The sequence below is a fragment of the Furipterus horrens genome, unplaced genomic scaffold, assembly GCF_987537825.1.
Source record: "Furipterus horrens unplaced genomic scaffold, mFurHor1.1.pri manual_scaffold_8, whole genome shotgun sequence".
Taxonomy (NCBI): Eukaryota; Metazoa; Chordata; class Mammalia; order Chiroptera; family Furipteridae; genus Furipterus; species Furipterus horrens.
Window position 1 is genome coordinate 100,402,047 of NW_028327178.1, and position 17,277 is coordinate 100,419,323.

The 17,277-nt window shown below is 45.0% G+C and overlaps 1 protein-coding gene across 1 annotated transcript; it reads left to right on the forward strand.

Annotated features, from left to right (window-relative positions):
* The first annotated feature begins 92 nt into the window (after window positions 1-92).
* On the forward strand, window positions 93-16,556 carry ZSWIM3 (zinc finger SWIM-type containing 3). The gene is made up of 2 exons (XM_090285301.1): window positions 93-434; window positions 14,170-16,556. Exons 1-2 carry the CDS (start codon window positions 280-282, stop codon window positions 16,103-16,105), a joined length of 2,091 nt encoding a protein of 696 aa, XP_090141427.1. The 5' UTR covers window positions 93-279; the 3' UTR covers window positions 16,106-16,556.
* Window positions 16,557-17,277: the final 721 nt, after the last annotated feature.

Below are 17,277 nucleotides of genomic sequence, written 5' to 3' on the forward strand. Positions count from 1 at the left end.
AATTCTGTGTGTGATTGTATATTACCATGAGGGGCGTAGCCCAAGGGCGTTAATAAGAGCTGAGCGTCATTTCCCCTCTGTCAGAGAGCAAAGACGCCCCCAACCCATTTAGCCGGCTCAGGCTTGGGCTCTTCAGGAGCTCCATAGCAGGCCACGCAATTGGGGCCGACTTTGAATGCGTTCGGGGTCCACGCCAGCCTGTAGACCCTCATAGTGTGACCTCTGACCCTGGTATTTTGATCTTAGGGCCAGCCCCTGGCGTGGCCTGAGGGGGCAGCCATGGAGCTGGGCAGCTGCTTCAAGACCTACGAGGACTTCAAAAAGTGCTTCAGCGTCTACAAAAAGGAGAACAGGTGCTCCTTCATTCTCAGGGACCGCGTCTCCGTCCGCTTCCACAACCTCAACCATGGCACCTCTATCCGTGAGGACATCCTGTAAGGGCGGGGTGGGGACGGGGCAGGGGGGTGGGGAGGAGGCCGGGCAGCCCCCTGCAGGGAGGCTGGAAGGAGGAGGGCGTGCATTTGGGCCCTCGCTTCTGTAAGCATTCAACAGGCACTCATTTAGCACCTGCTGGGTGCCTGGTGAGCAGAGAGCCAAACCTCCTCCACAGGCATCATTTTTGACCTCCCACTTCACCACCTTCACTCGTTCACACTCCTTCAGTCACAGCTTTTCTGGGGTTAACACTAGGTGCAATCTGATCCATTTCCTGAGCGCATGCAGTATACCAGACACAAAGTGGCCTTCACAAATAGATCAAAATGCCTTGGTGATCATTCCCTTCATCAGTCTCTTTACAAAGCGGTAATGTGGTAAACTGTTGGTTTTTTTCAGTTCGTTCGTTCATTCATTCATTCAGTCGTTTTTAAATAGTTCTTGAGCTCCTGAGATTAACAACCATCTTTCAAACATTGTCTGTGTCTTCAGCAGCGTTCTCTAGTCTGTGCATGCTTCACCCCACCGGGCTGTATTGACAATTGCAATTAAATGTTATTTCTCCGATTTGGCAGATGCATTTCAGGGTCCAGGTGAAACAATCCGGTATAAAAAGATTTACTTTTAATTTTACCATAAGAAAAAGAGTGGTGAGCCCAGGCTGCTGTGGCTCAGTGGATTGAGCGTCGGCCTGCGAGCCAAGTGTTGCTGGTTCGATTCCCAGTCAGGGCACATGACTAGGTTGCACGTCAGGTCCCCAGTTGGGGGCGCAAGTGAGAGGCAACCACACAGCGATGTTTCTCTCCCTCTCTTTCTCCTTTACCCTCTCTCTAAAAATAAAATAAGTAAGCAAACAAATAAATTTTTTTAAAAAAGAAAAAGTGTGTGGTGAGATTAACAACCAACACCAGGTCTGTGTGCAAAGGACAGCTGAAGTGTGAATGGAGTGACATGGAGAGCAGGCCTTATGGAATTGAACTCCAGCTGATGGCTGCCCTGTGAAAATAAAGACCCAGTGTTGCCAAAATGTGGGGCAAGACAAGTCAGAAATCCAGGCTATGTGTGAATTTGTCCACTTTTTACAAGTTGTAAATCAATTCGAGTTTGAACACACTGTGGGCCAGCTCTGAGGGTCAAAGTCTATCTGAGACCTGGGTTGAGATGTTTGGCCAAAGCCCCCATCTAGGAAGACACGCTATGTTCTTTCCCCTGCTGTGAAGTCCAGTGCCATGCTGGGTACAGATAACATAAAGATGAATAAGGAACCAACCTACCTCAAAAAGCTTAAGATGGGATGGAGTTGGACTGCGGTAAACTGAGTAGTATGTGACAGATGCTTTAAAAGAGACGTGCAGAGGACGTGACAAACTCCTAGGAAGAAGAGAAAGGTTTCGTGCCGGAGATAATGGTTTCTACTGGGCCGTGAATGAGTGCAAAGGGCTAGATAGGTGTTCAGTGGTTAATTATCGAGTAGCATGGAGGAGTTTGATCAGAAGCAGGGTACGGGTATGTGAAAGAAGGTGGCATATTTAAGAAATAGTGTGCGATGCCATGCTTGGCAGGAGATGAAGTCGGTTGCAGTCTCCCTGAAATGTCTATTTTTTAAAAATATTTTATTTATTTATTTTTAGAGAGAGGGGAAGGGAAGGAAAAGAAGGAGAGAAACATCAATGTGTGATTGCCTCTCGCGCGCCCCCAGCTGGGGACCTGGCCCTCAACCCAGACATGTGCCCTGACTGGGAATTGAACCAGTGACCCTTTGGTTTGCAGGTCAGCACTCAATCCACTGAGCCACACCACCCAGGGCACCTGAAAAGTCTTTGGGTACCATTGTGGGGTGTTTGCACTTGATCTTATGCCAGTAGCATCTTTCTAAGCAGTGAGAATAATGTCCTGCTCTCGAGATGCTCACAGTCTAGGCGAGATAAGTGCAGTGGACTCCCATTGCCCTCAGGATGAAGTCTAAGACCTTTACCCTGGCTCACCAGACCATTTAACACTCTGACCTCTCCATCTTGCGTCTGTGTCCATCCATATTCAGTCTGCTCCATACTCAGTCCCTGTCCCAAGTCTATGGCTTCTTGATTCTTAACACTTATCATGCCCATTGGTTAGAGTAACCTTGCCCATCACTTTTCCCCTAATGTTTAATTCTGTACGCTATCATTTCAGTACTGTATATCCTATAGTATAACTTCACATTTTTCTTTAAATTCAGTTTTAATATTCAAATAAACCTGTTTTAGGCCCAATCTAAGCAATAAGATGTAAGAAGTAACAGTATAGTGGCCTCCCAAATGAGATACAGTTATACATAACTGTTAAAATAAATATTCTTGTGCAAGCTGATATCATTTTGGACCTCTCATGGGAAACTGTTTTAGCTAATTGCGACTTTTCCTTCATAGTTCAGCACATTTTCCAGCAAGGCTTTAATTCATCAGAGATTAGGTTAGATGCTCGTAGCACCTTTACTCCTTTTACAGCAAATTTTTGTTTCGGAGTACTACAGTTTTCAGAGGTTTCCACAGATTCACTGCGCTCTTCCAGTGAGGGACTGGAGTTTACCATTTGTTTGTGTTCTCACTGATTATCACAAAGGATCCAGTCCAAACACCTCACATTGGCATGTAAACACCCTTCAGGCAGACCATCCCCAGGGTCTAGCACAGGATGTGGCCAGTAGCTGACTTTGAGTCATTGTTGAATGACTGAGTCATCAAGTGCTAAACATGATTCAGCGAAATGGCTGTTGTAGGGACTCACAAGAGAGGAAACCAGTTTTCTATTTGGTCCTCTAACAAATTGCCACAAATGTAGTGCTTTAAACACAAATTATCATAATAGTTCTGTAGGTTAGAAGTCAGACACAAGTCTTACTGGGCTAAAATCTCGATGTCAGCAGGGCTATATTTTTTTTCTGGAGAACCTAAAGGAGAATCCGTTTCCTTGTCTTCCAGCTTCTAGAGGCTGCCCACCTCCTTGGCTCACGATCCCTTTCCTCTTCCACCTTCAGAGCCGGCAATGGCTGGTTCAATCCTCGCATGGCACCCCTCTCCCCTTGTTTTTGTCATCCCGTCCCCCTCTCTGGCTGCCCTCTTCTACTTTTGGGACCTGTGATTATCTTGGGCCCGCCCATACTTCTAGGATAATTTCCCTTTTAAAAAAGTCTTCTAGTTAACAACCTTAATTCCATCTGCAATCTTAATTCCCCTTTGCCATGTAACGTATCATATTCACAGGCCCTAGAGTTTAGGAAGTGGACATTTTGGGGGACCATTCTGCCTACCAGAGGAGGAGTAACATCCTAGAGGGAGAAATGGTCTAAGTTCGAGCAAATGTTGCCATCATGTCCTTAAGGCAGTGAAGGAAGATTTATGCAGGAGCAGTGGGAAAGAAAATGGAGGGACCCAGATAACAGATTGGAGGATTGGGATTAGTTTCATTCATTTTTGTTTTCGAAGGTTGAGCAATTTAAAAAATGATTTTATTTTTAAGTGGTTAATACAAGATGGGGCAAAAGTAGGTTTACGGTTGTGAGTATGTGAAACAGTTTATTCTTGTATTATTATCTATTAATTATTGTATTATTTTCCATATGAACAACTATAAAGCTACTTGAAAAAAAATGTTTTTCAAACCGTTCCAAAGACACTAAAAGTCAGTGTCCCTGCCACTGTGTTATCCAAAGGCAACCACTGTTACCTTCCTGAGATTCACTGAGCCTGAACAGGTGTATCTTGTACATGCATATGCATCTTTTTTTTTCTTTAACACAAGCAGCTGCATACTTGCGTTTCTTATTTATCAATGTATTTTGGAGATTATTCCATGTCATTTATTCCATAGTATGGGCAGTTTAATGCACTGATTTTAACAATTCTTAACTGAAAACTTACTCTATGCTAGTGTCTGGAGATAGTGTTGAAAAAGATTTATCACCTCTAGTCAGAGAAACAAATGTTAAACTTTGATCACAGAAATAATTCTTTCCTTAAAATAATAGCAAGCGCTCCAAAGGAAAAGTCTGGAGTGCCGGATGGGGAATGATCGGGAATGACCGGGAACATTAATCTGGTGGGTGGAGCCGGGTTGCTGATTGACACTTGATACCAGGGTAGGCCCTCGATTAGAGAAAACCGTCATCCCTAACATTTTGCACATTCACCTTCATTATATGACTTAGTCCTCAGAATAACCTTATCAGAGGTACGTTTTGTTATTCCCACTATGAATAAATACATGTGAAGTACTTACCGCAGTGCCTAGTACATAGAAAACATTCCATAAATATTAACTGCTGTTGGAATAATATTATGCTGTAGGGAAACAGGCCCAAGAGAAGTTAAATGTTAAGAGGACTAATAGTTTCTACCTCTCTGCTTTACATTAAGGCTCAGAGTTTCTGCGTTCCGTTTGCATGGGCAAAAGGCGGGAGTGATGATAGATATAGTAAAGGGGAGGCCAGGAACAGGGGTTAAGTTTTCAAGACTTGGAAGAGGAAAATAATAAGAGAACCTATAGCAAAAGTGCCCTCACCTTCAAAATCACCTGGTGTGAGCCACGGAAATCTGAATTTGATACAGTTACAGCCAAGAAAAGTGGGAATGGGCAGAAAAGAGGGTGCGTGTTGGAACGGGGAGTAGGGTAGGATTTCAAGAAAGTGTAAGAAAGCACTTCGGTGGTCGAACTGAAGGTCAGACCCAACCTGTTTCTTGTCAGAGCTCTTTGCTGCCCTACTTAATCAGTGGGTAGTACCAGCTCTTTAATTCCACTTGTTTATTCATTCATTCAACAAACTTCTACTAAGAGAAGTTTGTTTACCCCCATGTATTGAGCAGGAGCACAAAGATGGGTCAACTGTGGTCTCTAGCCTTGAGGACAGTAGTGGACTGAGCTAGTTTATGAGGAAGTGAATTCAGGGGCAGCCCAGGCCTTTAGCAGAGACTGTTTGTTGGGATGTTATAAAGAATATTCTTGCAGATCACGGGGTGTTGGGCTTTCTGACTGGCATATGAATGTGTAGGATGAGCGCTTCTCTTACGGGACTGCAAGGCCGGTGGGGGAAATGTTTTTAGGGGCTCATTTAGTAGAGTGCAATGTTTCTTGCGACCAAGTATGCATACTACTGGTGGATAGGTGAGATTATTTTAATAGTAAGTGTTCATGTTACTATCTGAACAAAGATCCTTATTAAATAAAGTGAGCCGATTTAAAAGCAAACCATTTGAAAATAATAGTGCAAATTTTATATGGGTGAATATGGCAGATGTGGAAAGTGGTCTGTGATTCCTGGGATTTCAGGAAAAACTAGCCTAATAGTTAAAAGTGGGAGCTCCCTGTCCTAACCGGTGTGGTTCACTTGGTTGGCGTGCCCTCCCATAACCGAAAGGTTGTTGGTTAGATTCGCAGTCAGGGCACATACGTAGGTTGTGGGTTCGAGCCCTTGTCCAGGCACATACAGGAGGCAGCCGGTCCATGCTTTCTCTAGCACTGATGTTTCTCTTTCTCCCTTCCTCTCTCTCTCTCTAAAAGAAAAAGAAAAAAAGCAATGAAAAACATGTCCTCAGGTGAGGATAAAAAGAAAAAAAGAAAACAAGCAAGAGCTCTGGAGTCTGAAAGACAGATTTTCCCTCTAAAATAAGGAGGATATGGTGAAGATTAAATAAGAAAATGCATGTAACCAGTGTCACCTCAATGAATTCAATTAAAAAGAAAGAATGAAAATGCAGGTAGTAACTGGGACATAGTGTTCAGTAAATATTTGCTGAAGTTGTCGTGATAGAAAGTGTTAGGTACTTAAGAGTCTAAGAAATGTGCTGTGCGAGTTACGCTGAATGACCAAAAGTCTCAGTCAAAGGGGAGATTCTATAATTTTATACACAGTTTCCCACCCCGTATTTTTATATATGGCTGTTGTGCGGTTTTTTGTTTTTGCCTTTTTGGGGATTGATGTTCTTCAAACAGTCCATGAAGTATTCTGATGTCTCTCCATTGCTGCTCGGTTTAATAGTTTCCTTTAAAATTTTTTTTATTGAGGAAAGTTGGCTGATACCTTTATTGCTTTGGGGGGAGGGGGGTGCTCCTGAGCTCTTGGTGCGGTGGCCTGCGTCCTCTTCACTGTCACACAGAATGGTACTTGCCCTGCGGATGGCGGCGCTGCACAGATCCCGGTGGTCCTTATTCTTGCAGACAGTATGCCGGGTGCTGCTCAGGGGGGCACAGGCGTTCTTGTAGATGGTGGTCTGCCCGTAGGAGGTGGCTCGCTTTCGCACATGGACGCCACTACGCCTTTGCGGTTAGCCACAGGCTCCACGACCACCATCTTGCGGCGAATCGGCCGGTTGTAGCAAAAGGAGTGCGGGCCTTCAGATTTTGGGGTTTGGTGCTGTACATCTGCTTGTCCTTCTTGACCAGGAAGCTGGAGCAGTTCCATACACCACCCACTGCAGGAGGGCAGACACAGTGGCAGCTCATTAGCTATATTTTTTGAACACTTGGAATGCATTCCGCTCTGCTGAGAACTTTACAGGCATTGTTTTCCTTAATTCTCATCACACGCTTTGAACTAAGTAAGCCCTGTTATCTGCGTTTTCCTTTTCCACGCATCCATTGTCACAAGGCTGTGTAGGAAAGCAAAAATCATGGCACAAAAATCTTACTAATACACTGGCTGCTTATGAAATGAGTCACCACTTAATCGTTTCTTCCTGCTTATCCCTGCCAGTCCCATCAATGTCTTGGGTAGTTTCTGGCTGATGAATAGATGTGGTAACCATCAGGATAATACAATGCAAATAAAACTGATTGCACACTGAAATTACACCTCTCCCAAGAGCTGTAGGACTTAGTAAAGTCCTTACATCACCCTCAGCCTTAAATTAGTTAACAAATGGAGAAGGGAAATCAAGCAAGAATGATGATATGATAGGAACTTGAAAAGCAAAGGATTTACAGAGCAAAAAATTTAAATAGACTTTAGGGAAACGTGATAAAACCCAGGAATATTTTGGTAAAACCAACCTTTGCATATTGCAAAAGTGAGACAGAAGGGGAAAATATACCAGGAAAAAACAAAGTTGACACTTTAAGTTATTCTTTGATTATTCTGAGAATTTGGCATATAGCTGCCATTATCACTTAAGTTTTGTTAAGTATATTAACTTTATAATTTTAGTTTTATTTTTAAAGATAAATTACCATTCAAGTCTTTTTTCCTACTATATACTATGGAGATGTTTTTGGTTTCAATTAACAAAACCCTTGACTCAAAATGCTTTATTTCTCTTTTCTATTTTTCTTTTTTAATTTTATTTTTTAGAGAGAGAGGAAGAGAGGGAAAAACAAAGGGAGAGAAACATTGATGTATGAGAGATACATTGATCAGTTGCCTCTCACACGCCCCCAACTAGGGACCTGGCCCACAACCCAGGCATGTGTCCTGACTGGGAATCGAACTGGCAACATTTTGGTTCACAGGCCGGCACTCAGTCCACTGAGCCACACCAGCCAGGGCAAAATGCCTTATTTCTTAGAAGCCCAGAGGTGGTCCTTTTGGACAGGATTGTTTCAGTGGCCCAGGCTTTTTGCTTCTTTCCACTCTGCCATCCTCAGGTCTCAGCTTTGCCCTCAGGATGGCTTCCCACATGGCACAAAGGCAGGAGTCACATCCGGAAGAAAAACCCTTCCCTGGTTTCCTGCAGATTTTCTATCATGGTTCTTTGTCCAGAATTGGGCCGTTCTCCATGCCCATCCTAATGAGATGACCTTAATTGCTTTAGGCTAGGCCTGGAGCACTTAGCTCCATGGGGAGAAAGGGTCTTCTGTTAGGAAGGGAGAAGGAGGCTCAGGGACCTTGAGCAGCAACCAACAGATGCTGTCAAAGCCTTTAAAATGAACTCACTTTTAGTGGTTCTGATTGTTCTTGGATCAGGTACTGATTTATTCATAGACCAATACTCTTGTTTTTTTCATATTTGTAGAATAGGATTTGGAAGCTTAGAGGAAGTGAAGTGACTTCAAGTTTACACAACTAAAGGGTAAAGTTGGAATTCAGATCACATATTCTGACTCAGTCTTGTTCCTAACTCAAGTTACATTATCTAAAATGACTTTACTCTGATTATAAAAAATTTTATTCACTGTTCCAGGTGCAGTTTACACACAACAAGGGTACAAATCTCATGTGAAATGAATCCAAAGCTTTAGTTAATCTGTTTCAATCCCCATAATCAGGGTGAATGCTTGTACCTCTGTTTAGTCACTCACTTAATCTTGACTTTACTGGGCATCTATTTAATAATTTTTGTGTTCACTAGACTGAAAGTAGAGACTGTATGATTGGTGCCTGTAGCCTTCTGAGCAGTCAGCAGTGTTTGGTACACAGTGGGACTTCATAAATGGTTCACATTAATCAAAGGACTTGTCCAGCCCTGGCTGGTGTGGCTCAGTGGATTGAGTGCCGGCCTGTGAACCAAAAGGTTGCCATTTCAATTCCCAGTCAGGGCACATGCCTGGGTTGTGGGCCTGGTCCCCAGTAGGGGGTGTGTGAGAGATAACCACACATTGATGTTTCTCTCCCTCTCTTTCCCCCTCCCTTTATTTTTTAAAAAAAAGGACTTGTCCAAAGTTAGAGTTAGAGTAATATGTACTAACACTAGAAGCCAAGTGATGTGACGAAACTCTCCCAGTGTTATAGGAAGAACTTTCTGTGTCACACACACTCATTAATGTCATTTAGTATGTGCGTTTACAGTACCTAGTCTGTGCCTGGTGCCATGCCAGGCACTGGGAGTACGCTGAGGGCACAGGCAAGTAGGAGAATAGAAACACCTTACAGAGTAGATTAGAAAGAGTCAGCAAGACTGGCTCACTCCCTTCCTCCAGATCCTGGTTGAGCACTCTTAGATATAAGAACTAAGGGAGGTTTTTTTAAATTACAGGCCACCCTCCATATCTGCAGGATTCAACCAACCACAGATAGGAAATATCTGGGGTGGGGGAGAAGATATTGTTGCTAATATGTACTATGTAGTTAGGCCTATTATGGTTGATGGTTGTGTCTATACTGAACACATACAGGCTTTTTCTTGTCATTCCCTAAACAGCACACTATAACAACTGTTTGCATAGCATTTACATTGTGTTAGGTATTATAAATAACCTAGAGGTGATTTAAAGTCAACGGGAGGAGGCGCATAGGTGATATGCAAATACTATGCCATTTAGTATAAGGGACTTGAGCACGTGCAGATTTTAGTATTCTCAGGGTTCCTGGAAGCAATCCCCTGCAGATATCAAGGGGTGACTGACTGTTTAAAACCCTATCCCTGTCTTGAAGGGAGTCTGCTTTAACCTAGGAAATAGAAATAAATACAGATTAAAATAACTACAGCACTGAAAGAATTCTCACAAAAGAATGTGTACTTGAAAGTAGGTAAGTTATATCTCGATAAAAAAGCTTAAAGGACGCAGGAAGGAAGGAACAGAGGCTTCAGCCTCGTCCCCACTGAGTTTGGAAAGCATGACGCTGACAAGGACAGTGTGTTTAAAGATCTTTACGGAAGTTATTGAACCTGAACAGCAAATGTGTTCAGGGTCAAATTGAAGAGGGTAAAAGGAGAATTCAGAAAAAGAAGAAATCTTTTCAAAGAAAACAGGCAATAGAACGGTTACGCGGACTGTAGCCAAGCAGGCTTTGTTCAAATCCCATATCCTTTCATTTTAGCTGGAGGATTAAATCCCAGATTCTCATTTCCCCATCTGTAAAATTTGTATAATAGAACCCCTTTCATAGTACAACATTATACATGTTAGAGACATACATGTAGCCTGGCATTTAATAATCCTTAATACAAGTCATAATGGTAGGAAAAAAAAACTTGTTAACATATTGGATATATATATATGTGGAGAAGGAGGAATTAAAAAGAATGCCAAGGTTTCTTCCCTGGGAGGTGCAGTCATTAATGGAACCAAGAAAGGTAGAGGGCGTTTTATGGTTGGCACTCATCAATATCTCTTCTTCGGACTAGCTTAACAAATACGCGCTAAGAGCACATAAAGTCAGTTAATTGATGAGCTAGAGCCATGCCAGGATGTTGAACCAGCAGAGGGGTAGGGCCCAACTTAAAGCCTTAGGGAGGCCTTCCTAGAGAAGGTGATGGTCGCACGTAGTCCTGAAGGATGAGTAAGCTCTGAGATGAAGACGGGTGAAGAGCACTCTGGGCAGAAACAACCAGGAGCAAAAGCAGAGAGGTGAGACCCAGCCTAAGGAACGTGGGAAGCTGGCGACGGTTTGCCTACAAGAAAACAAGATGATGAGTGGGTGGAAAACGAGGCTGGAGACACCGCAGGGCCACACCACAGTCATCCCTCATTGGTTGTGCCCCACTCCAGGGCTCCTCCAGCCCCTTCGGGGTCCCCAGCTGGCCCAACACTGCACACAGCCAGGTGCATTTTCAGCCCTGGACCCTCCGCCCTGTTGTTGCAGTCCTGGCATATCCTGTTTTTCTAAGCTTGCCCCACTGGGTGAGCAAACAGGACCAGCTGGATTAGGGCGTTTGGAAAGAGGTGGGTGAGATGCCCGGGCAGCGTCATGTCATGCCAGGGGCTGAGACTCCCTGCCCCCCTCACTGGTCTTTGGGTGGGGACACTCCCTGAGGAGGCAGGGGCGGGACCCTTTCTACCCACCAATGGCCCATGTGTCATTTATCCAGCAGGTCTTTGATGAAGGAGTATCGAGCATTGTGTTAGGTGCTTGGAAGACGCTGAGCTTTGTCACTTGAAGGCAGCCCCTTCCAATTGGAATGTACTGCATCAACACCCAAGTGAGCGTCACGGGGCGTACGAGCTGTGATAACAGTAGCTGACTTTTGTTTAAAATAAATAAGAGGCTGAACCAGGCACTGAGCTGCATATTAGGCCTATTTAATGCTTTATTTTTTGTTTTATAATTAACATTTATTGATGGGATGGATAAATACAGATTGATAAACATATTTGACAGCAAGATATCAAACTGATAGCCAGACTATAAAATGTATACACCATCCTTTTTTAAAATTAAAGTGTTTTTTTTCTTTTTTAGGGTTTTTTTTTTTTGTTTTAGTTTTTTACAAAGAGCCCTTACTGTGATGATCACTTACATCCCCTTATTCACATAACAGCAGTAGAGATATAGCATCCTGAACTGAGCTGCCCCAAGGAGGACAGAGGCAACTGCAGAATAATATGCTGAGAAAGGACTTTTAGGAGCAGTACAAAGAAAAGAGGCAAAAATATCACCACAAAATTGTACCTGAGTGACATAGATTGGTAAAGTGTTCCTTTTTTTTTTTTTTTTTCCCCTTCTTTGCGCTTTGATGCAATGAGAACAGACAATTTTAGGTGTGTGGGGTAAGGTGGGAGAAAGGTCAGCTTCAGATCCAGAGGCCTAGGTGAACACTATGTTAGGCTGCTGCGTTCTCTTCTTCGGGTGCTTACCCTAGCCCACATCTTCATCTGGTTTTTGTGGGGTTTTAAATATTTTTTTATTGATTGATTGATTGATTGATTGATTGAAAGAGAAAGGGAGGGAGGAAGAGAGGGAGAGAAACATCAATGTGTGGTTGCCTCTCACGTGCCCCTACTGGGGACCTGGCCCACAACCCAGGCATGTGCCCTGAATGGGAACCGAACCTGTGACTCTTTTGTTCACAGGCTGGCACTCAATCCACTGATCCACACCAGCCAGAGCCCAGCATCTCCGTCTTATAATCAATTCCAGTGTGATAAATCACTAATCAGTTACATCCTCAGCTTTCAACTGCAGACTGGCTCTGGCTTCAATTCCAGTGCTCTCAAGCATCCCTCTCCACACTTAGTGTGACAACAGAAGACCCCAGAGTCTCTCTCCTTCTCGTTCAACCATGAATGCACAGTCATGAAGGAGAAGAGTAGACACTGCTTTTTAGTAAACATTTTTTTCTTTTCTTCCCTTTCCCAGTGCCAAGGTCATATTAAAAACTTCAGAAACATTAAAATGGAAAGTTCTCCCATTAAAAAATGTAATCCTCATTCTAGATCATTCTATCAGGTAGAATTACAGTATTGTGATGTTTCAAACTCACATCCACAGAGGGCTAAAAAGATAAAATAAAACTTGACAGGGTGATACCACATAAACATTTCTTAAACCATCAGGCACAAATACTCAGTTAAAAGCTGGGTTTTAACAAGCAGCAACATGATAAATTTGGGGAGGTATCAAAGCCACCAAAAGCCTAATGGGTGGGACTGCAGAGGGCTTGCTTCTCACCATGTGAAGGGTTGCCTAGACCGCGTCAATTCTCCCAGACCCAAGAGAATAGTATTTGTATTCCAACTTCAAGGTGTTCTAGAATCTCCATCGTTATAAAAATAACTCAACAACAAAAGAATAATTCTTGAAAAAAAAGGTAACCAGCCCTGACTGGTATGGCTCAGTGCATATAGCACTGGCCTGAGAACAGGTTCAATTCCCAGTCAGGGCGCATGCCTGGCTTGTGGACCGGGTCCCTAGCTGGGAGTGTGCCAGAGGCAACCAAGTGATGTTTCTCTCCCTCTCTTTCTCCTTCCCTTGCCCTCTCTCTAAAAATGAATAAATAATATCTTTTAAACAATAAAACAAATTTGAAAAATGTACTTATTTATTTTTAGAGAGAGGGCAAGGGAAGGAGAAAGAAAGGGAGAGACATCGATGTACGAGGCAAACCAGTGACCTTTCAGTTCTCAGGCCGGCACTCTAGTCGCTCAACCACAAGAGTCAGGGCTCAGACAGCTTCTGAGTGGCGGAGCCAAGATTCAGACCCAGCGGTTAGCCTCCAGCGTTTACACTGTGTAATCACTAGCTGTACTGTTATCCAGAGAATCTGCTAAACCTTTCATCTTAAATAAACGCTATGAATACAGAGAAAGGAGCAATTCCTGTGGCTTGAGGGCTCAAGGCTCCTTGGAGAAAGTGGGACCTGATGGGAGCCTTGGGCATGGGTTGAATGGTGATAGCTAGAGAGAAAGAGCAGATAATCAATTTAATTATCCTTCTCCTTTGAATCATCACTTTCCTCTTAGAACAGCAAAGCCAGCAGGGACTCTATAAAGATTATCTAGCCCAAGAGTTCTCAGAATCTCTTAGAATATGGACGTTTTTCTTTACATGAAAGATGATCAGAGATCTTCTGTCCTAGAGAGGACACCCTGAGAGCCACTTTTATTTCTGTTGTCTGGAAGAGACAATGGCTCCCAAAAGGCAGAGGTGTAGGGGGCATTTTACTGTTTTTTTAGTTTAATTTTATTTTTCATCACCATTTATCCACCTCTGCCTACTCCCCTAACCCCCACCCCGCAATCATCAGAAGGGGACATTTTAAACAGTAAGTGACCAGCTGGGTATTCTGCTGTTGCCTCTTCTACTTTCCCTTGTATCTTGCCTCGGCTTGAACTGCTGGCAGCTGCAGGTGGGCAACAACAGAGAGTGAATGAAAGGAGTTGGGGCTTAGAACTGCTGTAGATGAAGATGGAGGAGGCTCAGTGAGAGTCTGGAAGAAAGGGCTGCATACTTTGGAACTGGAGAGTGAATGTACGTCTTCCCTAGGTCCTATGCTGCGTTGTGGTCTCTAGAAGATGTATCAGCCACAGTAAGTCCCAACAGGGCCTGTCTTATGAAAGTAAAGGGGTGGTCAGCAACCTTCTCACTGCCAACTCTGCCTTCCCCAGGTACGTGCACGTGAAATTTGTCTGTATTCGGACCCAGTCAAGCAGGAAGAGAACACCAGGGGCGGACCTGTGCCCAGCATACTTGCTCCTGCGGTACAATGAGAAGCTGGATAGATTATTTATCAGTGAACTCAACACCCAGCATATACATGTCGACCCCAAAGCTGCAGATCCCAGAGGAGACACCGCTGGCAAATCTCAAAAGACAACATGCTTGCAGAAACCTGAGCCTGAGCAGCCCCCGTTCAAGAAGGACCTTAACAAGGCTGAGAAGCCACTGGTTGAACCATCATTTTGCTCAGATAAGGTCCAGGCAACCTCAAAGCCAGAGCAGGAAGGTATCACTCCTTCTGACCTGGCCAAGATAGCAAAAGTGATGAAGAACTTTCTTAAGGTGGATGAGGGTTCCATGGCCTCCCTCAGTGTAGGCAACAGCCAAGACCTGGACCGGCTGAGTTTCCAGAGCAGCAAGATGAGCGGCCTGTTCATGCGCTTCCCAGAAAGTCTGCTGCTGCATCGGGTGGAGAATGCCCAGGGCCACATCCTCTACGCTTTCTTGGTGGAGAACAAGGAGCGAGAGGGTCGGGTAGTACACTTTGCTGTGCTCAAGGCCGAGACAGCCACGTCTGTGGCCAAGATGCTGAGTAACTTCACAGAGTTCAACTCAGACTGGCCCAAGATCAAGGTGGTCTTTGTGGACCCGTCCTTCCCTCACCGAGCCGTCCTGCAGGAGACCCTCCCCACGGCCCGCATTCTCCTTTCCATCTACCACACAACCCGCCTCCTGGAGAAGAAGCTGCATCGTAGTTCAGCAAATTCGTCCTTTAAGAATCTCATGAAGGAGGCCCTGCGGGAGGCTGTGTTTGTCACCTCTGATGCCAGCCTGCAGAATCTCTGTCAGATGTCCCGGGCCCTACTAGACGAGGAGCTCTTCAACTTCCTGCAGACCCACTGGTTCTCCTGTGAACTGCTGTGGTACATGCACGTCAGGAAGGGCCTGCACGCGTGTAACACCTACATGGACAGCCTAGACATTGTCACCAGCAAGGTGTCAAGCCTCTTTCGGGAACAACAGTCCCTGTTGGACTGCGTCCTCCGCTTTGTGGATTACATAGACTTCTTTAATACCAAAAGCGTGAAAAACTTGCCCACAGCTCCCTCCAAGTTAAAGAGAGTGCGGCCAGCAGGCATGCCACCCAAACCCAAGAAGCCTTTTGGGATCTGTGGAGGGAGCCTCACCAGGATCCCTGTGGAGGAATCGAAGCCATACCCACAGCAGGCGCAGCTGCAGCAGCAGCCACAGGTGCAGCCGTCCCACAGTAACATGCTTGACACCTTGCACCAGAGGGGTTTCGAACTGGCCTATAAGCTGTGCTGCAATGAATGGCAGGTGGTACAGAACTCCACCCACCTGGTCGATATGGGTGGCTCCTCAGTGGACATTCAGCTGTTAGAGGACTCCCACCAGGTTAGCAAAGATGGCTGTAGCTGCAGCTGTTCCTTTCAACAGCAGTACCACCTGCCGTGCCGGCACATTTTGGCCCTGCTGCACACCAGCCAGAAGCCTGTATGTGAAACCATGGTTTGCCGCCGGTGGCAAAAGAGGTACCAGCACCTCCTTGGGCCTCGTGGGGAGGTCCGGGACCCTGTTGTGATCCCAAACACAGGCCAGCCTGGGAAGCAAGGACGGAAGGATATGATTCAGGACCTAAGTAGGGAGCTAGCAAATCTGCTAATGCAGAGTGAGGGGCCAGAGTTGGAGGAGCGCTTTTCCACCCTCCGCAAGATCGTGGACATCTGGGCTGACGCTTACCAGCCACCTGAACCCACTCAGCAGCCAGGGGACTTCAAGGATGTGGGCCGCCTCCCTTTTCTCTGGGGAAAGGAGGAGGAAGGGGAGGGACTCCCTCTCGCTGGAGCCACAATTCATGACTGAGACACTTGATCTGATGCGTTGGGTCACAAACCCCTCTCCTTGGAAGTCTGAGAGCTGATGTGGGCAGGACACACTAGGGGTCAGCGTTTTAGCCAGTGTCTTCTTAGATAGGGCTAGGAAGATTGTTAAAATAGAAGAGGGACCCCATTGTGTGACAGTCCTGTGAATCACCCCTTTTTTGCCCTACCTTTGGCATTCCTCAGAGCCTCATTCCTTGTTCAAGGCCAAAGTTGTCTCCATGTTGAAAGATCATCCCTCTTTCTCCCCTAATCCCTGAGATCAGATCTTAGTCACTTTACAGAGATGAACCCATGGCCCAGAATAGGGTGAGACAAAATGGACCCGGTAAAAGGGCCTGTTTTCAGGGACAAAGGGAAGGAGGGTGGTCCTTGACTGTTGCTGCTCTTTACAAAGAATCTGTTATTTGTATCTATTTTTATTCATATTAAAGTTGTTGTGTTTTTTTTCAATAAAATCAAATAAGCAAGGGATATGTGTGTTGCTTGAATAGGAAAGGGATCTAAAAGGGGTTGTGAAGCAAAACAACTTGGTACCCCAAAGACTTAATCCACCACGTCATCCTCTGCCTACCAACCAAACCTTCAACATTGATTTCAGGCAGCCTCATGTTAGCAGGATGAGGCCAAATAGACAGGAAAGGAAGAAACCTGAATCCTAGAATCAACTGCCTGCAGCTTGCAGGTGAGGCAGGAGCTAGCCTAGGAAGAACCCAGACTGCGCTGCTGTTGCTGGCCAGCGACTAGCATCCTGGTTGCCAGGAAACACGTTTTAGCACTTAAGTAGGATGGATAGTAAACCAAGGCAGGGAGGAGGAGGGAGACATGTCTCACCCACTAACTCAGCAGTCCTGAACCTTGTCTGAAAACATTGCAGGTGTTGCAACATCACAAGGAACACTGTGTTGGAACAGGAGGAGGGAAGTCCTTGAAACTCTTATGTATCATTTCCACTATCTGGGGAAGAAAGCCTTGAAACTGTGTATTCATTCCAAGGCCTGGAAGAGGAGGGGGTCTGCAGTGCCCAAAGAAAAAGCCCATAAAACAACTTTGGCTAATTGCCTGCCTCTGGTCGCTATCTGCTTTATGAGGGAGTCCCTAATGCTTACAGAAAAGAGCCCATAATAACTTTGAGTAACTGCCCCAACTTTAGCT

Coding starts and splice junctions, on each gene's coding strand:
- ZSWIM3 (XM_090285301.1), top strand. CDS start 280: ATGGAGCTGGGCAGCTGCTTCAAGACCTACGAGGACTTCAAAAAGTGC. Junction 435..14,169: donor TCTATCCGTGAGGACATCCT/GTAAGGGCGGGG, acceptor TGCCTTCCCCAG/GTACGTGCACGTGAAATTTG.